Source organism: Sycon ciliatum, chromosome 5, assembly GCF_964019385.1.
Source record: "Sycon ciliatum chromosome 5, ocSycCili1.1, whole genome shotgun sequence".
In the NCBI taxonomy this organism is placed as follows: domain Eukaryota; kingdom Metazoa; phylum Porifera; class Calcarea; order Leucosolenida; family Sycettidae; genus Sycon; species Sycon ciliatum.
Window position 1 is genome coordinate 18,719,756 of NC_088647.1, and position 17,631 is coordinate 18,737,386.

At 46.0% G+C, this 17,631-nt stretch overlaps 1 protein-coding gene and 1 long non-coding RNA gene across 2 annotated transcripts; both read right to left on the minus strand.

The window, feature by feature from the left end:
- Positions 1-5,000: 5,000 nt before the first annotated feature.
- LOC135816863 (uncharacterized) lies at positions 5,001-5,585 on the minus strand. Its single transcript, XM_065329965.1, has one exon. It carries the CDS (start codon positions 5,583-5,585, stop codon positions 5,001-5,003), a length of 585 nt encoding a protein of 194 aa, XP_065186037.1.
- Positions 5,586-6,060: 475 nt separating this feature from the next.
- LOC135816649 (uncharacterized) lies at positions 6,061-6,785 on the minus strand. Its single transcript, XR_010553429.1, has 3 exons — positions 6,662-6,785; positions 6,404-6,466; positions 6,061-6,233 (listed from the first exon to the last, which is right to left on the minus strand). It is a non-coding gene; the product is annotated as an uncharacterized LOC135816649 (long non-coding RNA).
- Positions 6,786-17,631: the final 10,846 nt, after the last annotated feature.

Sequence of the window (17,631 nt, forward strand, 5' to 3'; positions counted from 1 at the left end):
ATGAGCTACTGAACTCTAGCTGCACACTGCTTGCCTGTGCTGACATTAACTGACCCTTGCTGTGCGTCAATAATGCTTAGCTAAAGGAGTGCTGGTTTCCTGGGTCCACTCTCACAACTGGTGTTATCTAGCTATTTGCTACGGCTCTGCCTTGTGTTATATTACATCCATTTTGCATTGCAGCTCTACGTTGTGCTAACAGCAGCTCTACTTTGAGCTCGTCGCACCTCTACTTTGAGCTAACAGCAGCTCTACTTTGAGCTAACCGCAGCTCTCCTTTGAGCTAACAGCAGCTCTACTTTGAGCTAACCGCAGCTCTACTTTGAGCTAACAGCAGCTCTGCGCTGAGCTAACAGCAGCTCTGCTATGAGCTAACAGCAGCTCTACTTTCAGCTTCAAACCAGTTGTTTCGAAACCAGCACTCCTCAATCCAAAGATGCCTTTTTTGACTTCTTTGTGCGAGGGATGGGGCTGTTCGAGAAATGAGAGCGAACAGATCAGATTTTGGTGCTGGCTCTGCATGATTGGGTTCTTTTCTTGGATGTATCCATCACAGGAGCCATCAGAAGGTCCAGGAGAAGATAAGCATGTGTCTGACTTTAGTAGAGCGGCCAAGGAAGATTTGGGGCGAAAAGATAACAGCTGTCCCAGGCAGCTATCATTGGTGCTCTACATGGTGTGTCAAGAACTAGCTACAACCGCACCCTAAGCCTTGCTCCGCGCGTCGCTGATCTAGCCACTCCAGGAATGCGCTACCCTGGACACTCTCTTGACTATGTACTCGGTAACTTGGCCATAGCTCGGAATGCCGCATGGCCTGACAAGGTCCTTGGGTTTACTTCAGGCTGTTCATAAAGTCTCAATTTATTTGTGTTATGATGGTAATGCGTGCTGGGTGAAAAGCCAAGAGTCGTGCTCCAAACCTATACATGGTTTGGCTTTCTATCTGTGCCTTTCCAGTCTTATCTCCACTGAGCTTGCCTCACTAGGAGTTCAACATGTGGAGCATAGGTCATGTTTACTACTACCCGAAGTGCTGCCTTTCACTGATTTGTGCTTCGACCATTGGGTCCCAAAGAGCCCGGTGCTGTACGTCTAGCATCATTCTGATGAAGCCATGATTATTATTTTTTATTTTTGAGTGTGAACAAAATTCGCAGTATAAGACGATCACATATTACCTCCATAAGGAAACCATCAGCTTTTTGTGCAGCTGTCAATGATTTTTGACCAGTGTGACTTGAGGAAAGAAAGAGTGGACCTTACATGCTTTTCACTTGAACGCAAAATAATACAAGTAAGAGAAGAACAGCACTGCACACGAAAAGGATGTATTTCAATTGACACTAGGCTAGAATATACACTTGCTGATTCCTGGGAAGAAGTAGTTGTGAAGGAGCATTTAGCCTTGCTTATAAGCAGGCCACCTCACTATTTTGCCACACATAGACGTCCACCAGCATCCAATGTATACGACAGTTTTTTGGATGCCATCTTCAGTAGGTGGTGCGTCACGTGACATCACTAAATTTGACTTTTTTGGACCAGGCCATCTTCCATTGATGTGAACAACGATGATCGGCTGCAAGGATTATAGCGTCAGACACTCACTATGTTGTCAGTATCTGGATGGATACATCACTTTAGCATCTCTCAGTTCGCCAGTGCATCACGCACTCCTTTCTACCCAACGTCAGTCAATGTGACGAGGTTCGTGAAATAGTTGTCTTGTGCAGTTGGCAACTTTTAAAATTAATGTGACGTTAGACGGCCAAAATGATTTTGTTGCGCGGCCAAGGGGGCTGCAGAGTCACTGAGTGGCAAAAGCGAGCAGCTGAGAGTTTTGAGTTTGAAAGTACAAACGGTCAAACCACTGAGTTTGGGCGGAAGAGATTCGAGACGGGATGAAGAAGGCAGCAGTTAGTAATGGATGGCGAGCAAAGCGAGGCAGTGGAGTTTTCATCAGAGTACAAGAAGTTGGATGAGGCTGCAAAGAAAAGGTACGACGAAAAGCTAAAATTGATCGCGAAGGGAGCGAAAGACCCGTACTGCATCAGTGGCCATCAAGGCGATCATTTGTCAGACTTGCTTCCTCTGGTCGAATATCCGGACTTGTACAATTACTTAATTCCAGCGCCTAGCCCGGTAACAAAGGAAGAACTGAAGGCATATAAAAGTCTCGACGGTCACACGTTCTTGGTGGCAGGGTGGCTGGGAGATGTGAGTGCGTACGAGGCGACATCGGATCAAGAAAAGAGAGTTGTGAAAGGAAAGGTGAGACACTCCCAGTCAGTCAGCAGCGACCCTCTCACTCCGTGGGTAGCTGCAGAACACAATGGCACTATTCTTTGCGCCCACTGCACCTGCAAAGCGGGGCTGGGTGCAGCATGCGCCCACATCGCTGCTTTATTGTTTGCCTTGAAATCGGACACTAAATTTGTGTCTGACAACGCCTGCACATCAAAGGGATGTATGTGGTTGCCACCGTCCATAAAGTCAGTTGACTACAAGAGAATAGCTTATATGGATTTCACCTCCCCCAGCAAGAAGACAAAGACATCCAAGTCGTCTGCTGCTTTACCCAGCCCAATATCTCCTCCTGTTATTTCGGCCAGTGCACCAACAACGTTAAAACTGGATGGATTTTACAGCAAATTGTCCGAGGTGGCAATGCCAGCCCTGCTGTCCATCGTGCTGGGTTACGCAGATGCATATGTTTCAAAGCTACCATCTGATATTCCTGCACCACTGTCCAACTTGTATGAGGAGTCGATGGTCTCAGCCAATTACAGTGACTTGCTTGACCTATGTAATGCAGTGTTCTCGACAATTTCTGTGACACCAGATGAGTGGATGGCAATGAAATGAGCAACGCACCAGCAAGCAAAGTCAGACTTGTGGTTTATGTGCCGTGCGGGTCGCATCACTGCCTCAAAGTTTAAAGCCGCTTCCCACAGTGACGCCCATCAACCTTCTGTATCACTGGTGAAGGCAATTTGCTACCCACAGAGTATGACGTTTACATCCAAAGCAACAACATGGGGATGTGAACATGAGCAAATTGCCAGGGATGCCTACAAGGTACATGTGATCAAGAAGCATAAGGCATTCTAGCTTTGTGACAGTGGTTTTGTGGTCCGTAGCGACTATCCTTACCTTGGTGCCAGCCCAGATGGTGTTGTGTCTTGTGCTTTCTGTGGCAACGGTGTAGTGGAGGTTAAGTATCCCTACAGCTGCTGTGACAGTTCCTTCGACAATGCAACCGAGAAGTCGGGCTTCTGCCTTGGTCGAAATGCTGATGGTTCTTTCTTTTTGAAGAAAGATCATGCATACTATTATCAAGTGCAGGCTGAAATGTTTCTGTGCCAAGCTATGTATTGCGATTTCATTGTGTATTCTCATACGGATCTTGTCATTTCTCGCATCTTGCCGGATACTGATTTAATTTCTGGTGCCATTTCTAAAGTCTTTGACTTTTTCAAACTGGCTGTGCTGCCAGAGTTAGTTGGCAAGTTCTTCAGCAAAGGCTTTGAAATCGCCACAGGACATACAGCATCAAGTGAACATGCAGGCCAGCACGTGCCTCAGACTGGGCATTGCTTCTGCAACCAAGTGAAAGATTCAGAGACGGTGACGTGTGCTGGCGTTGAGTGCCCTGTCAAGACATTTCATGTCGTCTGCTTGCGGATGAAGGGAATACCGAATCGCAAATGGTACTGCCCCACTTGCCGCAAAACAAGGACGGCCGAGAAGGATGCCAAGAAAGCACCCAAGAACGTTAACCCTGCATCTTGAGTAATATTGCTTATGCCGAGCCGGGGTAACACTGAGAGTTATTTTCCTATCACATTGTGATGTACTTATTTATGGTGCTGTGCACTGAACTGGAACTATGGCTTTATGACAATGTTATTTTTATTTAGCAATGGGTTAGCTATCTTCACCATGTTGGTGTGCTTACATGTTTCTGTTGTATTGCATTGGTGCTTGTTCCCTTGGCCTTTGTGTCGTGCATCAAGAGGTAGGGTGTGCATGCTTAGCAGTGTGTCTGACTCATGAGTCATGCTGGTGCTTGCGAGCTGTACGCTACTGTACGTGCTGTGTGCGGATCATTCTGCTGCTGTTTCTACATATGACGTCTTTATTTCTTTGGTACAGCCATAGTACTTGCTGCTTTGTCCAACTGTCTTATGCATGTTTCCTGTGACCTCGTGCATGACCACGTGGACCTGAGTTAGTTCCGGAGACGCAAATGGTCCAGGCTCGAGGTAGTAGTTGGCGAGTTCCTTTCGATCTTCTTCAGACTTCTCTTGGACTGCAACGTTCGTTATACTATAATTTGGTAATGCTATAATTATTATCTGTATCCCTGTATTCCCCTGGATTGGCTGTGGTTGTGCCTGGTTGGGGTTGGGTCGTTCGGCAGTTGGAGTCGCGTTCCGTTACAGCACCCACTTATACCATGTACGCACGTTCACACTTCTGGTCTCATACGCGTACTCTACCGCATACTCACGCATTATCAAAGAGAGCGAGAGAGAGGCTGCATTATTGCCTGGACGAATGAATTGTCCAAGCTATCACTGCATGACCAATAGAGGAAAGAAATAGTATATGTGAATAGTACATGTGAGTCAGGGTAAAGCATGCAAAGATAAGAGAAAGGCAGAGAGAGAGAGAGAGAGAGAGAGAGAGAGAGAGAGACACAGAGAGAGAGACTGCCTTATCGCCTGGACAAGTGAATTGTCCAAGCCATCACTAAAAGACCTAGAAAGGAAGAAATCATACATGACAGTCAGGGTGAAGCAATCAAAATTAGAAAGAGAGAGAGAGAGAGAGAGATCTGGATTTTATGAAGGACTTTGACATGAAGTTTGATGCAAAAAGGTTAAGATTATGAGCCATCACGGTGTCGAAACAGCCAAATGTCCGGAGATGGAGCAAGCACTACTATACACATCCAGCTCTGGCTTTGTCTGAGAGCTAAGGATACATCCCTGCTAAGCCAAAGGCACGACTGACTCACAGCAATTGCACAACGCGCAGCACACAGTGGCAATCTTGTCAATGACAGCAATGTTTGGATCACCGCTGTCACGCATGAGGAGGTTGATCGGCAATGTGGATTGCAACAGTGTATACTTGTTGCGTAGCACACCAATCACTCGCTCAACATGAATCCGAACTCGGGAGAGCTGTCTCGCTTTGTCAATTTCAATTCGAGACAAATGGCTCTTCCCTCTCGTGAATAGTGGGATCACAGGCTCAGCACAGTACAGACCTACGCTGTCTTGTACAGTGAAGCCCCTATCTGCCAGTACCTGGTCACCCGGGAGGATTTTCTCCAGAAAGCCACAATTCTCGGTGATGTGCTTATCTGATGTCCTCCCACCCCAGGCTTGTGAGATGAACGATATTACACCTTGCGGTGTAATGGCAATGAGGAACTTGATCGTGTTGTGCGATTTATAATGTGAGGATGACTGCGCTCTCACCATCAGATCAGAGGGACGCTGGCAGAATACTTCGAAGCAGTCGATGATGCACACACACTTCTTGAAATTTTTGGCGAACTCTGGCGGCATTGTCTTTCCTAGATCACCCGGATCTGGCCATCTGGCCAAGTGGCTTCATACGCACATACATAATGTTGTTGTTGTTGATGAAATTTTATTTTGTATCGCAGACCAAACGGCAATGGTGCCCTATATTATGATGGCGATAAAGCAACGGCCGAGAGCCAAGGATACAACAAGCAAGCCTCCACGAAAGAGAGAAAAACTCAATGTTCACCCACTTCAGCACATACCTCGACACGGTACTCTGGGCCACACCAAAACGATACCCAAGGTCAGAATCATTTGAGTTCAGACGGAGCTTCATTAGCGTCATCAAGAACTGCGTGAACAATGAGGTTGCTGAGCGGTGGTGACGCTCAACGTCGCTGGAAACAAACTCAAAACAGTGATGAGCACAGCGTACGTTGGCAATCCGGTGTAGAGCTTCACCTTGTCATCATGAAATATCAGATCGTTCTCAGAAAGTGCTGCTCGACCACGGAGAGTTGAGTTTTGGGCCCTTAATTTCTTCACCTCCTCTCTCAGCAGCAAGTTCTCACATTTCAAATTATCGAATTCTGACTCGTGATGACAGCATTTACCACCGGAGTCTGGACTAGCTGAGTCGGTCCTATCGCTGCTCTCCACAGGGATCTCCACAGGTTTGTCAGCAATCTACAAAACAACAACAATAACAACAAAAATAACTCCAGCATTCCAAACCCTCCATGTGATGTAAATCTCATTCTATTATCTCTTATTAGCCACAGTACAGGCCATCGTGAGGATAAAGATTACAATTTCGACAGCCTTGTCGGCAAATTTGTAGTTGGATTAGTACTCACCACGCTCGGTGGAGGAGTATCATCGCTGCTCTCCACAGGGATCTCCACAATATTGTCAGCAATCTCCCAAACAACAACAGTACACACAGGCCATCGTGAGGATAAAGATTTGAAACAACAACCTCCTCAATGACTCTACTCTCTTATTTGCCACAGTACAGGCCATCGTGAGGCTACAGATTTGAATCTCGACAGCCTTGTCGGCAAACAAACTAATTACTTGCAGCTCCATTAGTACACAGTGTAGTACGAACTCACCACGCTCAGTGGAGGCGTATCTGCACCGGTATCGAACACCGGGCCTGACCGTACACGCTTCGATCTCCGCTCGTACGCTTCTAGTTGCTCCTTCTGTTTCCGTTTAACAGGACTCTGTACAAATGAAAAAAACTGAAGGCGAATAATCTGGAGAGAGAGGGTTACCACTCTTCTTTCCCCCAACAAAATGTGCAGTGTTTTGATTTGGTGACCACTTGTCACGACGAACAGCTACAGTCCACTTCTTCCGTTTCACAGGGTCTGCCGGAAAGCGGTAGAAACTGACAACCGAACCAACCTTAGACCGGTTACTGCAGCCAACAGCACAACAACCTTTGACCATCGTACTAGCAAAACTAAAGAAGGAATGACTCTTCCACAACGAAACAAAAAATGCCTCCTCCCTCATAATAATAATAATCAGATCAGCAGCTGCTTCTCTAGTTCAAAAATTTAGTTTTGCCACTCAGTCCCTCATGATGAGCTCAGCGGATCACCGTTACTATGGAGATTGCAGCCTTTGACGTGTATTGAGTAAGGTCTATATCATTTTAGTTCAACCCATTTCATTTAATATCTGCCTCCCCTCTGATAATTTCTATTCATCATATTTGGAACGAAACAAGGCTTCAATGTCAGGAGCAACTTCTACCTGTTATTGATTGTGATTGGTACAATGTTCGTGCTGGTGTCTTCAAGCGTCGTCTGGTCTCGCCTGGTCACAAGGAAAATCTACGACGTAAACGACAATGTCAATTTAATTCCTCCCATATGGATAAACCTTGGCAGATTTCTTCTGATGCTCTAGGACCTCAAACCTTCTGTAAACCAGCATGATTGAATATAATATATTCAATATATAGGCCATTAATATATGAGGCATGGGCAGCAAAAACCAGGGTTAGGTGATATTTGGCAAAAATGAGTTTTTGATGGCTTTGAACTGTCCACTAAATGAGTGATCTATGGGCCAAATTTTGGAGCTCTGGGCACCTTCCAAGATGGTAAAAAGAACGCCCGAAATGATGGGTGACGGTCAACAAAAATGGTCAGCAAAAAGGCAACATGGAACGCAGTTACAGCGAGCTCTAATGGAGTGACTGAAAACAATTTAGCATATTTAAAGGTCTTCAGGGAAGCACAGCGTACTCTAGTTGATATTATAATTTATAGTAACATTGTTGCCTGCACTTGCTGCAATGTTACTTGAAAACTCAATCCCTGTCATGTGCAGGTCTGGCGTTGTATGCAGACTTGTCAGACAGAAAGAAGCCAAGCAACTGACGTTTTACATGGCTGGGAAGAATCTGCAACTTAGGACAAGACTAGATATGCATGCTGGGCCAAGCCAGATACATCCACCAAGCATGTCTTGCTCTCCTACGCACAGCAGCTCGTAGATACATGTAAAATACTGTGACAAAGTTCATGCGCACCGCAAGCGTGCATGTATACTTGCAACAAATTTATTCACAAAATATCTTGTATCAAGTCAGGTTTAGTTCATTCAGGGCTGTCTCCGTATCTCACCAACTAATTTACTTATCCAGCTGCGAATAGTCGCCACGGAGTACTGAATCTCGTTCGTGACTCTCAGCGCTGCTGTCCGCGTCGCCACTTCGTGTCACGGAGCTCTCAAACTCGTCGTCTGCGCTGCCTCCGCTGATGGCTTGTCATCGTAGCGAAACCTCTTCACTTTCACCTGATTCTTCTTGCGGGGACTATCACAGGCAGCGGAGTATCTCTGGAGATCCAGTTGCCAAATATTCTAGTCGCTCGTGCTCCATCAAGAATTCGTGACGGGATCGTTCCGCCAAGAAATTATTTGTTCCGCTCTCTTTTCAGCGCATGATTTGCAGACGCTACCCAGAGCGCAAACGCCTCCATGGTGGCTGAAAGCGCCTACCTGGACGTCCCAAGTGCTTGGCGGATAAACTACAACTGCAATGACAACAAATTACAGCGAAGCCACCAAGAGAAAAGCACTTTCAAAGCGATATCGCAAGAAGTCTTTCCGCTTTGATCGCGGTGACTAAAAAACGACATCGGTTCGGTTTTTCGCAAATATTGGCATTTTGAAAAATCGCCAGGACCCCGGTTCTTGCTGCCGATGCCTCATATTATATTAATGGCCTATATGTCGCTTTTGTTGCAAAGGAAAAGTAGAAACAAACGGAGCAACAAATGTAGCGATACTAGTGATACAGATTGCTGTATTCACCTGTAATGTTCTGTTAGCGTTTCGAATTTCTCCTGTACTGGCATACCAGCCAAATACAGGAACAGACTCCTCTGTCTTTTCGCGGATGTTATGTTCTGCCCATCCATATAGTACTGGAATGATCTTTTCCACCTGCGCCATCTTGCAGAAACTTCATGGGCAGTACCCTCGAGATCGAACGGCTCCAAAGCCGGGCCTACTCCTGTGAGCGCCATTGTCACTGAGGCCTACTCAGGTCATCTATATGACTATAACTATTAAATCTAGTTCATCTTCGTCGCCAATATAATGTTCTGGGACATTATTATTATTACAGTACTTGTCAAACCAAAGCACTAACAAAGACCAAAGTAAAGACCAAGAACCAGGAACATAAAACACAGAGAAATGGAACAAAACAGATACACATATATATTATGTCGTACAAGATACTATAATAGTACAATACTATAATATAGTATTAATCAGGAGGCCAGCAACATCACACCACCGATAGAGAGTAAAATGAGGTATTCAAAATATCCTCAATTACCTTAAGAGAGCATGTCTGAAAATACCAAAGTATGTGTGTAAGTGGATCTCTGCGATTTCGCTCAAAATTTGCAGGTAGGTTCCCTTTGGGGTGTGGATCGATTATGTAAAGCCCTTGAAAACGTTTCTGAAGAGAACCTTGAAATTTGCATACCCTCAAAAATGGCCGAAATATCACATTATTTATGGGTCTAGAAACGAGTCATGCTACAGCGTATACGAACAAGATACGAACAAAACTCCATCAAGCCAACATTACCTTACCTGAGAAGAGTTCCTGGAGCAGTCCCGCTTAGCCACGCCAGGATTCCAGAAGACGAGGTCCATCATCCCCTGACGCCACAAATGTCCGTCTTGAAAATAGCCAATTTACAAGCGCTGGCAAAGCAGCCAGCTACGTCCCCAATTGGCCAGACCCCTACACCGGCAGATAGTAGAACGCCTATTCTAGCGCTGAGGACATGTCCCCCATCTTCCTTTTGGGGTTTTCTTGAAATAAACGTTTTTGAATTTTTCCACTCGACCATGCTGAAATAAGGCCAAAGTCATACCTGCGCAGGAAAGCTCACCCCTCCGCGACGTCTCCTCAGCAATTTCTACTCCAACACTACCCCCAGGTGCCACTGTTGTACGTGAGGACAGGTATGATGTACGCCCCATACAGTCGCAGCCTGAGACGCTCGCTGATTTCGCCTCGTCGGAACCAGATGAGGTACATGGACCGGAATGCGCAGCCAGCAAGTTGTCTCCGTCTCGCAGCGTCTTCAGCATCTCCTAGGAAAGAGCCCAATTTTTTAATTGATCTCCACACTTCGTCGTTCCGGTGGGGTTTCCTGGATACTTCTGCATACTCGGTTTTCGAGGCATTGATATTCAAATGCCAGTTGCCGAGAATGGTTGGGGCAATGGTTTCCACTTCCCGAAGGTAGGCTTCACTGTGGCTAATGAAGTCAACGTCGTCTGCGTACTCACCAGCTATTATCAATGAACTAATAATTTTCACCTTTCTGTAGTGCATCCAATCGATCACAGCTATTCTGCTCTACAGCATTGTTCCTCACGATTCTGAGCTTTCTGTTTGTCTTTCGCTTTATCATCATCCTGAATGGCACAAGTGAAGTAGGCATCCCCGCTTACATCGCCATAGTGCTTATAATAATGTTGAGTTCGAAACAGGACGACTGACGACATATCCAGACATTACAACGGGAACAGGTAGGTTGGGACGACATTTATTATAGACGACGAGACAAGAGACCAAGACGAACGAAACGACTACATGATGATTATTGACGAGTGAGAAAAAAGAGAGAGAGATCAAGTCTGAACGGCAAGATAAAGGGCCTGGGTAGCTATGGCAAATATGGGCGCGCAAGTAGCTACCCAGGCCAACGGAACAAAAGGAGACAAAAGGTGAGTACGTAAGTGCATGCAGGCCAGCTAGAAAAGGTACGGGAGGAGGTACCTAACAATAATAATGATACACTACTCCAAAGGCCGCAGAACAAAGTGTATTGTTGACTCTGACAAGGAAAAGCAACGGGGATCACTTGTCACTCCAAACGACAAGCAACCAATATCCTTGCACAACCAATATTTTTTTTGTGACTGTTGATGCAAAAGGAACTGAAGGCATGAGCGCAAATCTTGAATTTTACTACAAGAGGCACAGTGAAATCACGTGCCTTGTGACGCAAGAATGACAAGTCGCGTTGATCACGGCTCACGAGATTTCAGAGTCACCTTCGTAAAGTGCGCTTGTTACTCGCCTTGAACGTCCGTTGGTCTGGAAGTGATCACACTTGTGTTGTTACTGCGCTCAAGAACACGCTGACCGTGTTGTAGGCCTACGAACCGGGACTTTCCCTGACCATGTAGGTCGAAGACCAGTGAAATGATGATGAAATCACATTTTTTATGACGTAAGAAATCTGTCATGCAGTTCACGCGACAAGTGCGTGCAGCCAGTGCTGCTCGCCTGCCAGTCAACACAAAGCGACCGAGCTAGCCTCTTTCGTCGAGCATCGACATGAAAACAAGGGACTTTTACTGTTGGACTATGTTCGGGATTGCAGGAGGTAGGTGTGAAAGATGAATAACTCTCCATGCTCTACGAGGGGAATATTTCAACGGCTTGCTGCCATTGCAACACTCCTAGGACAGTTTGTTGGGGTTCTTAGCAGATCAAGCAGGAAATGCAGCTCATCTTACCTCTGCCATCATGGTCTTTTCCGAGTAGCGTTCCAGAAAAGTTCGCGATAGATGGCCGCGTCGTGATCCAGGAAGCGTCATCCTACGTCACAGAGCACGCGATCTCACAGTGCATCTTGCAATAAAATTCAAAAACTGCGCTCAGGACTTCAGTCACGTTTGCATCAACAGTCGCACAAAAAATATTGATGGCGCAAGGAGAAGCTTGTCGTATGGAGTGACAAGTGATCACCGCTGCTTTTCCTTGTCAGAGTCTACAATACACTTTGTTCTGCGGCCTTGCGAGTAGTGTTGGAGTAGAAGTTGCTGAGGAGACGTCGCGGAGGGGCGAGCTTTTCTGCGCAGGTATGCCTTTGGCCGTATTTCAGCATGGTCGAGTGGAAAAATTCAAAAATGTTTATTTCAAGAAAACCCCAAAAGGAAGATGGGGGACATGTCCTCAGCGCTAGAAGAGGTGTTCTACTATCTGCCGGTGTATAGTTCTGGCCAATTGGGGACGTAGCTGGCTGTTTTGCCAGCGCTTGCAAATTGGCTATTTTCAAGACGATCATTTGTGGCGTCAGGGGGTGATGGACCTCGTCTCCTGGGATCCTGGCGTGGCTAAGCGGTACTGCTCGAGGAACTCTTCTAAGGTGAGGCAATGTTGGCTTGCTGGAGTTTTGTTCATAGCTTGTTCGTATACGCTGTGGCGTGACTCGTTTCTAGACCCATAAATAATGTGATATTTCGGCCATTTTTGAGGGTCTGCAAATTTCAAGGTTCCCTTCAGAAACCTTTTCAAGGGCTTTGCACAATCGATCCACACCCTAAAGGAAACCTACCTGCAAATTTTGAGCGAAATCGTACATATCCACTTGCACACATACTTTTGTATTCTCAGACATCATGCTCTCCTAATTCCTATCCAGACTTTCGTGCTTGCAATTGTGAATGAAATATCCCTGGTACAGTAGTAGTATCTGGTTTTCGAAATTGTGCAATGTTTTTTTATCTATTTTGTTGCTCCACATTATGCTATTATCAGTTCCACCCACAACGCCGGTACTTCAAACTCCAGTGTCAGTGTACAACGACACTGTATACAACATCAACTGTACCGGTGAAGGATACCCAGAAACTACAGTAACATTGATGGTCAACAATGCCGTATTGACAGGCAGTGATACAGCCAATTGTACTGGTGGTGTTTGTACAAAGACACACACAGTATCACTAGATGGGAGTAACTACACACCTGGTGAAACCATCAACATTACCTCTACTGTGACTATCAACCAGCCACCATTCACCTGTACGATTGCTCAGACTTCATCATTACAGGCACAGTGTAATACTTCTGTCAAGACCAGTTCACAGGCAAGACCTGTGCCTGTAGTGGGTAAGACTTTTAATCATGGCTGTTCATTTTCATATCAGTATCTACTCCCTAAGGCACTCTTCAAACAAGTTGGTCCATTTGACAAATTCTACGCAAAAGGTAAGGAAGGGCATTCGTAAGGAGCGATGTTCCATGTTTCAAGTATCGTTGAAGTTTCAACAATCTCATCGTCACACTGTTGTCCGGGATAATATTGTGACCTGTTCCGGGTTTAGAATTCGATGGGTTGGAGGCAACAATGTTGTGAATGGCCAACGGTCCTAACAGTTTGGTCTGCATCTTTATGTGCGACACGGACTCACATTGCTATCTGGAGGTTCCAAATTGTATCAGGAAACGGAGTGTAACATTGGTAGCCAAAGCGATGATTAAGCTCCGAGAGCACTAAGTAATGCAATTCTCCCAGAACACAAATTTCATTTTCCTAATCTTTGCGCAACTGGTGAGGGGTGCATTCCACGAAAAGAAAACTGCATATCGAGCAGAGAGTGGTTCAGTAATGAGTCACTCAAATTGGGTTTCAAGTCGGCAGGAAAGGCGTGAGGTCGCACCCAGGGATGGACACACACTTCCTAAAGTATCGACGTCCCACGTCTCAACAACTTCTTCTCACATCTTTATCCTTTAAATTTTGTTTTGCAGTTATGTTGCTGGGCATGCTACCCCGGATCTGAAGAAAGTTCTAATACCCCGGACTGGTCTCCTCAATTTCTTTATGATGAAATAAAGCAGGTGTTTTGAGTAGCGAGAAAAAAATATTTTTCAACTCTGATCGGCCGAGAACTCTGCCTTTCTTCAGCATCTGTCCGCCACATGAAGTAATCACATTAGAAGTTCGAGATCAGGGTAACACGGGAATGCCACCTTTGACAGTTGGCGAGAATAGTGCCTTATCTGCACATCCAAAAGCATGTCCTTGCTAATGGAGACTCTCAAAGAAGGCCTGCTTTTCGCGTTGATTCGTCATTGCTTGCTGTAAGGCACTGGCCTGCCCTGCCCGGACAAAATGGGAGATGAAGCTGGCACACTTAGTTCTTCACGGAATGATATCTTGTAACTGCTTGTGGGCAATCTGATATAAGTTCACATGTTCTAAATATTTCTGCTTTCGTCTTGTCATGGATAGTAAGAGCAAGATCAAGAGATTGAAAAGGGAAATTTTGAAGAAAAAACTACTCACCACCGAGACACTAACCGGGAGATCTAGCTAGAGACCATCGATACCCTGCCACGTATAGTAGTAATCTACTCAGCTCTCAGTTTTTGTGTCTTAATTGGGGAAATGACAAAGCCGACCAACAATCAGGCACAGTTCAATGTCACACAGTCTATCAGATTATGAGATTCATTGTTTCGGTCAAAATGACCATCTCCTGGATGAAATAAACAATGTACATGTTACCTCTAAACTTTACCTGCTACTATACAATCATGTGGTTATGGAATCAGATAACAAACATCCATCGTGATACTGTATCTTTGTCTCCAGTACAATGTCCAGCTGTCAATGCTTCTGGACTCAATTACAAAGCAATTTCCACTAACAGCACACAGCCGGATACCAATGTATCTATTGAGTGTGCACTGGGATATGTGTCAGACAATGGTATGGGAATCACCAACACTAAATGTCAGAACACTGGAGAATGGCAACCAAGTCTGCCATTGTGTGACAGTAAGTCTTTACAGGCTCTAGCAACGACAACGCTCGTATACCAGAGATGCCACATACTATCGACGTTTGGATCAAATATTCCCTGTTTCCTCACCCCACATTTACAGGCACACACAGAGACATATACAGCAGCAGCGACAACACACAAAGTGAAGGGTAGTTGGCCGCAGCCAGATGTGACTGGGTAGTTGGCCGTAGCCAGATGTGAACCGGATAATATGTGAGGTATGGAAGCAACTACTGAAAACAGAGTGTCTCAGATGGAATAGGCGTGCCAGTGGATAGCAGAAATAAGCCATGCTGCAGAACCACTTGGGACCGTCAGATTAATTTTCCTGGACTGAGCCAGCCGGGAAAAAATACTCGCGACGACGGACGCAGTGGTAAGGGAAAAAACGGGTGTATATCACCATTGCGATTAGGCCTCATGTAGGCGTGGCAGGCACATCACGGAAAAAAGTGATAAAAAAGCAATGAAAATAATTATGCACGAAAATGATGGGTGGTAGGGCAAAGACACTGGTGAGACGCAAAACTGACTGAAGAAGTCAGGAAAAGAAGCGCTCAACCGGCGAGAAATACATCTTCTTTCCAGAGGACAAATAGTCAAGTATTGCCGATTATTATCTGTGCTAGGCTAGCTAATTATGGAACCTGCGCCCGTATACGTGAAAGAACGTGATTAATTTTGAAAGGATTGGGCGAACATCACAATCACATGATCAATGCGGGAAGTGAACTGCCGGAAACGATAAATCACAGACATTGTCCCGGAACAGGTTAGAGTCCGCTGGTTGCAAATTTTAAGTCGTCAGAGTGGCGGAGGTCGTCGTAGCACTTTTTCTTGAAGGTCTGAATTGGCTCCCGGGAAGGGCGAGACTGGGAGGCCATTTCAGGTCTCAATCATGGAGTGTGGAAAGGACTGAAAGACATCCTTCCGGACTGAGGTGTGGCAATATTTGGCAGCTGCAATGGATGGAGGATCGCGATTGTGCGGATGTTTGCTCCGGTGCTAGGCCTGGCTGGGTATGTAGCTGGCGGGGTAGATACTTCGAAGCAGTAATGTTTTTAGTATGGCAAGGCCATTCAAGTTGTTGAGCTTGCAGAGGTATAAAAGGGCAGCAACCCTGCGACGGATATCCACACAAGTAAGGTAACACCCATCACCGGCGATGTGGAGTGCTTTATGGTGAATGGTGGTAAGCTAGTCTAGTACAGAGGGTGTTGCGCTCATCTCTACAAGCACACCACAGTCCAGGATCGACAAGACGAACCCAAAGAAGAACCCAAAGTGAAAGAAAGAGTTGAGGGCGAAAGCACCCTTGTGAGTGCCGGGCCAGAACTTTACCAGCCAGTAGCAACCTGTCACTGGGTATTTATACAAAGCCCCAAGAAATACACAGGAGGAAATCGAGGAAATGGAACTAATCTGGCGATATGTGGGCTTCGGACACGGCCAGAGTGGGGGATTCCTCATAAGCAGCAGCACGATGCCTAACACGAGAGCCACACAAACAAGCAATGCAAAAACACAGCAGAGAAAACGAAATCCTATGCGGTGAGGGCGACTTCTGGACGAGACAGCAGGACGCTTTTTTGGTTTTCCGGGTCACTCACCCTAAAGGCACACTTGCTGTCGCGCCAAAAAGTCGCGGGCCTTCTCCAAACCCATGAAAAAATGAAGAAAGGGCAACACGCAGAACGCGCAAAAGCAGTTGACCATGGTGTATTTACGCCCCTTGTTTTCTCCACCTCTGGGATGGTTGGTAGGGAATGTTCCGTGTTCCTGAAGACCCTGGGGAGTCTGTTGCATTATTCGGTTTTGATGAAAAACCTGAGCTGCAAGATTTCGTTCTGCTTAATGCGATCGGCTGTCACCTGCTCCAGGGGCACGCCAGCATTTTATCGCCGCAGGCCAATGCCCTGCTCAGTGGAGCGCTGGCTGATGGCTGGTCAGCAGTAACTCACTGCCTCTGGTATCATAATTTTGCATGGTATCATACGTCTGCATTGGCAGTAGTAATCGCTGTCATAACAACAAGCTATGATTATTACATTTCAATGCGTTAGGTTCTTTGTCCATTTTTTTGTCACATTTCAAATTTTGCTGATTGTCATAAAAACTTTGGGTCGAGTGGTGAGTGCACAGTAGACCGTGGCTGCCGGCGCAGTTCCATCCATTTAAAGTGGTTCACAATTGCATCGCCCAATTTGTTAGCATACTACACGCTCCCTGCTCCCAGAGTGGGTCTCGAACTCGGGACCTCGTGATTCGCACACAAGCCCGCAAGCACACGGCAAAACCGCTAGCGCTTCAGTGGACATACCCCTCAGTACACCGATGGACGTAAATCTATATACATTCCAAACATACATTCCCCATCTCTCATACTAGCAGGCTGCGGGTGCTCAGATTAAAAGCCTGCACGATGCGTTGGTTTGTGTACACATTTTCAACATGGGCTAACGGGGGTGCATGCAGGCCGTAACGGAACAATATCCGCAATCTCGTACCATTCCTATTCTTTTTCCAAACACTATACTGTGCGTCGTAGTCGCATGGCTCGACGCCTTCACCGCCAATGTTTGTCACCTTTATCCAATTAGTACGACGGCCTTACAGCCGCCGACACTCTAACACGAAAATAGTGTGGTTGAAACGGTTGTGTCACCCTCTGGCATATCGAATGTTTGTAAAAATCAGTTTTCAAAGTGTTCAGCATTCCGTAGTCCCAAGAACCTAGAGACTATCCCTCCCGTTCTAGATGCTGGTAGCGCCTCTGACGTCACAGAAACTAGAGAAACTCCCACCGTGGCAAGTACATGTACATAAGACACATCTAACTGCAAAAGGAAGCTGCCCTGTATCTTATGCCAAATGAAGTACTGAAGCTTTTTTGGCCCTCTACCTCTTGTGCGGTGAGCTTGATTTTGTTCCCATTTACATGAAAACG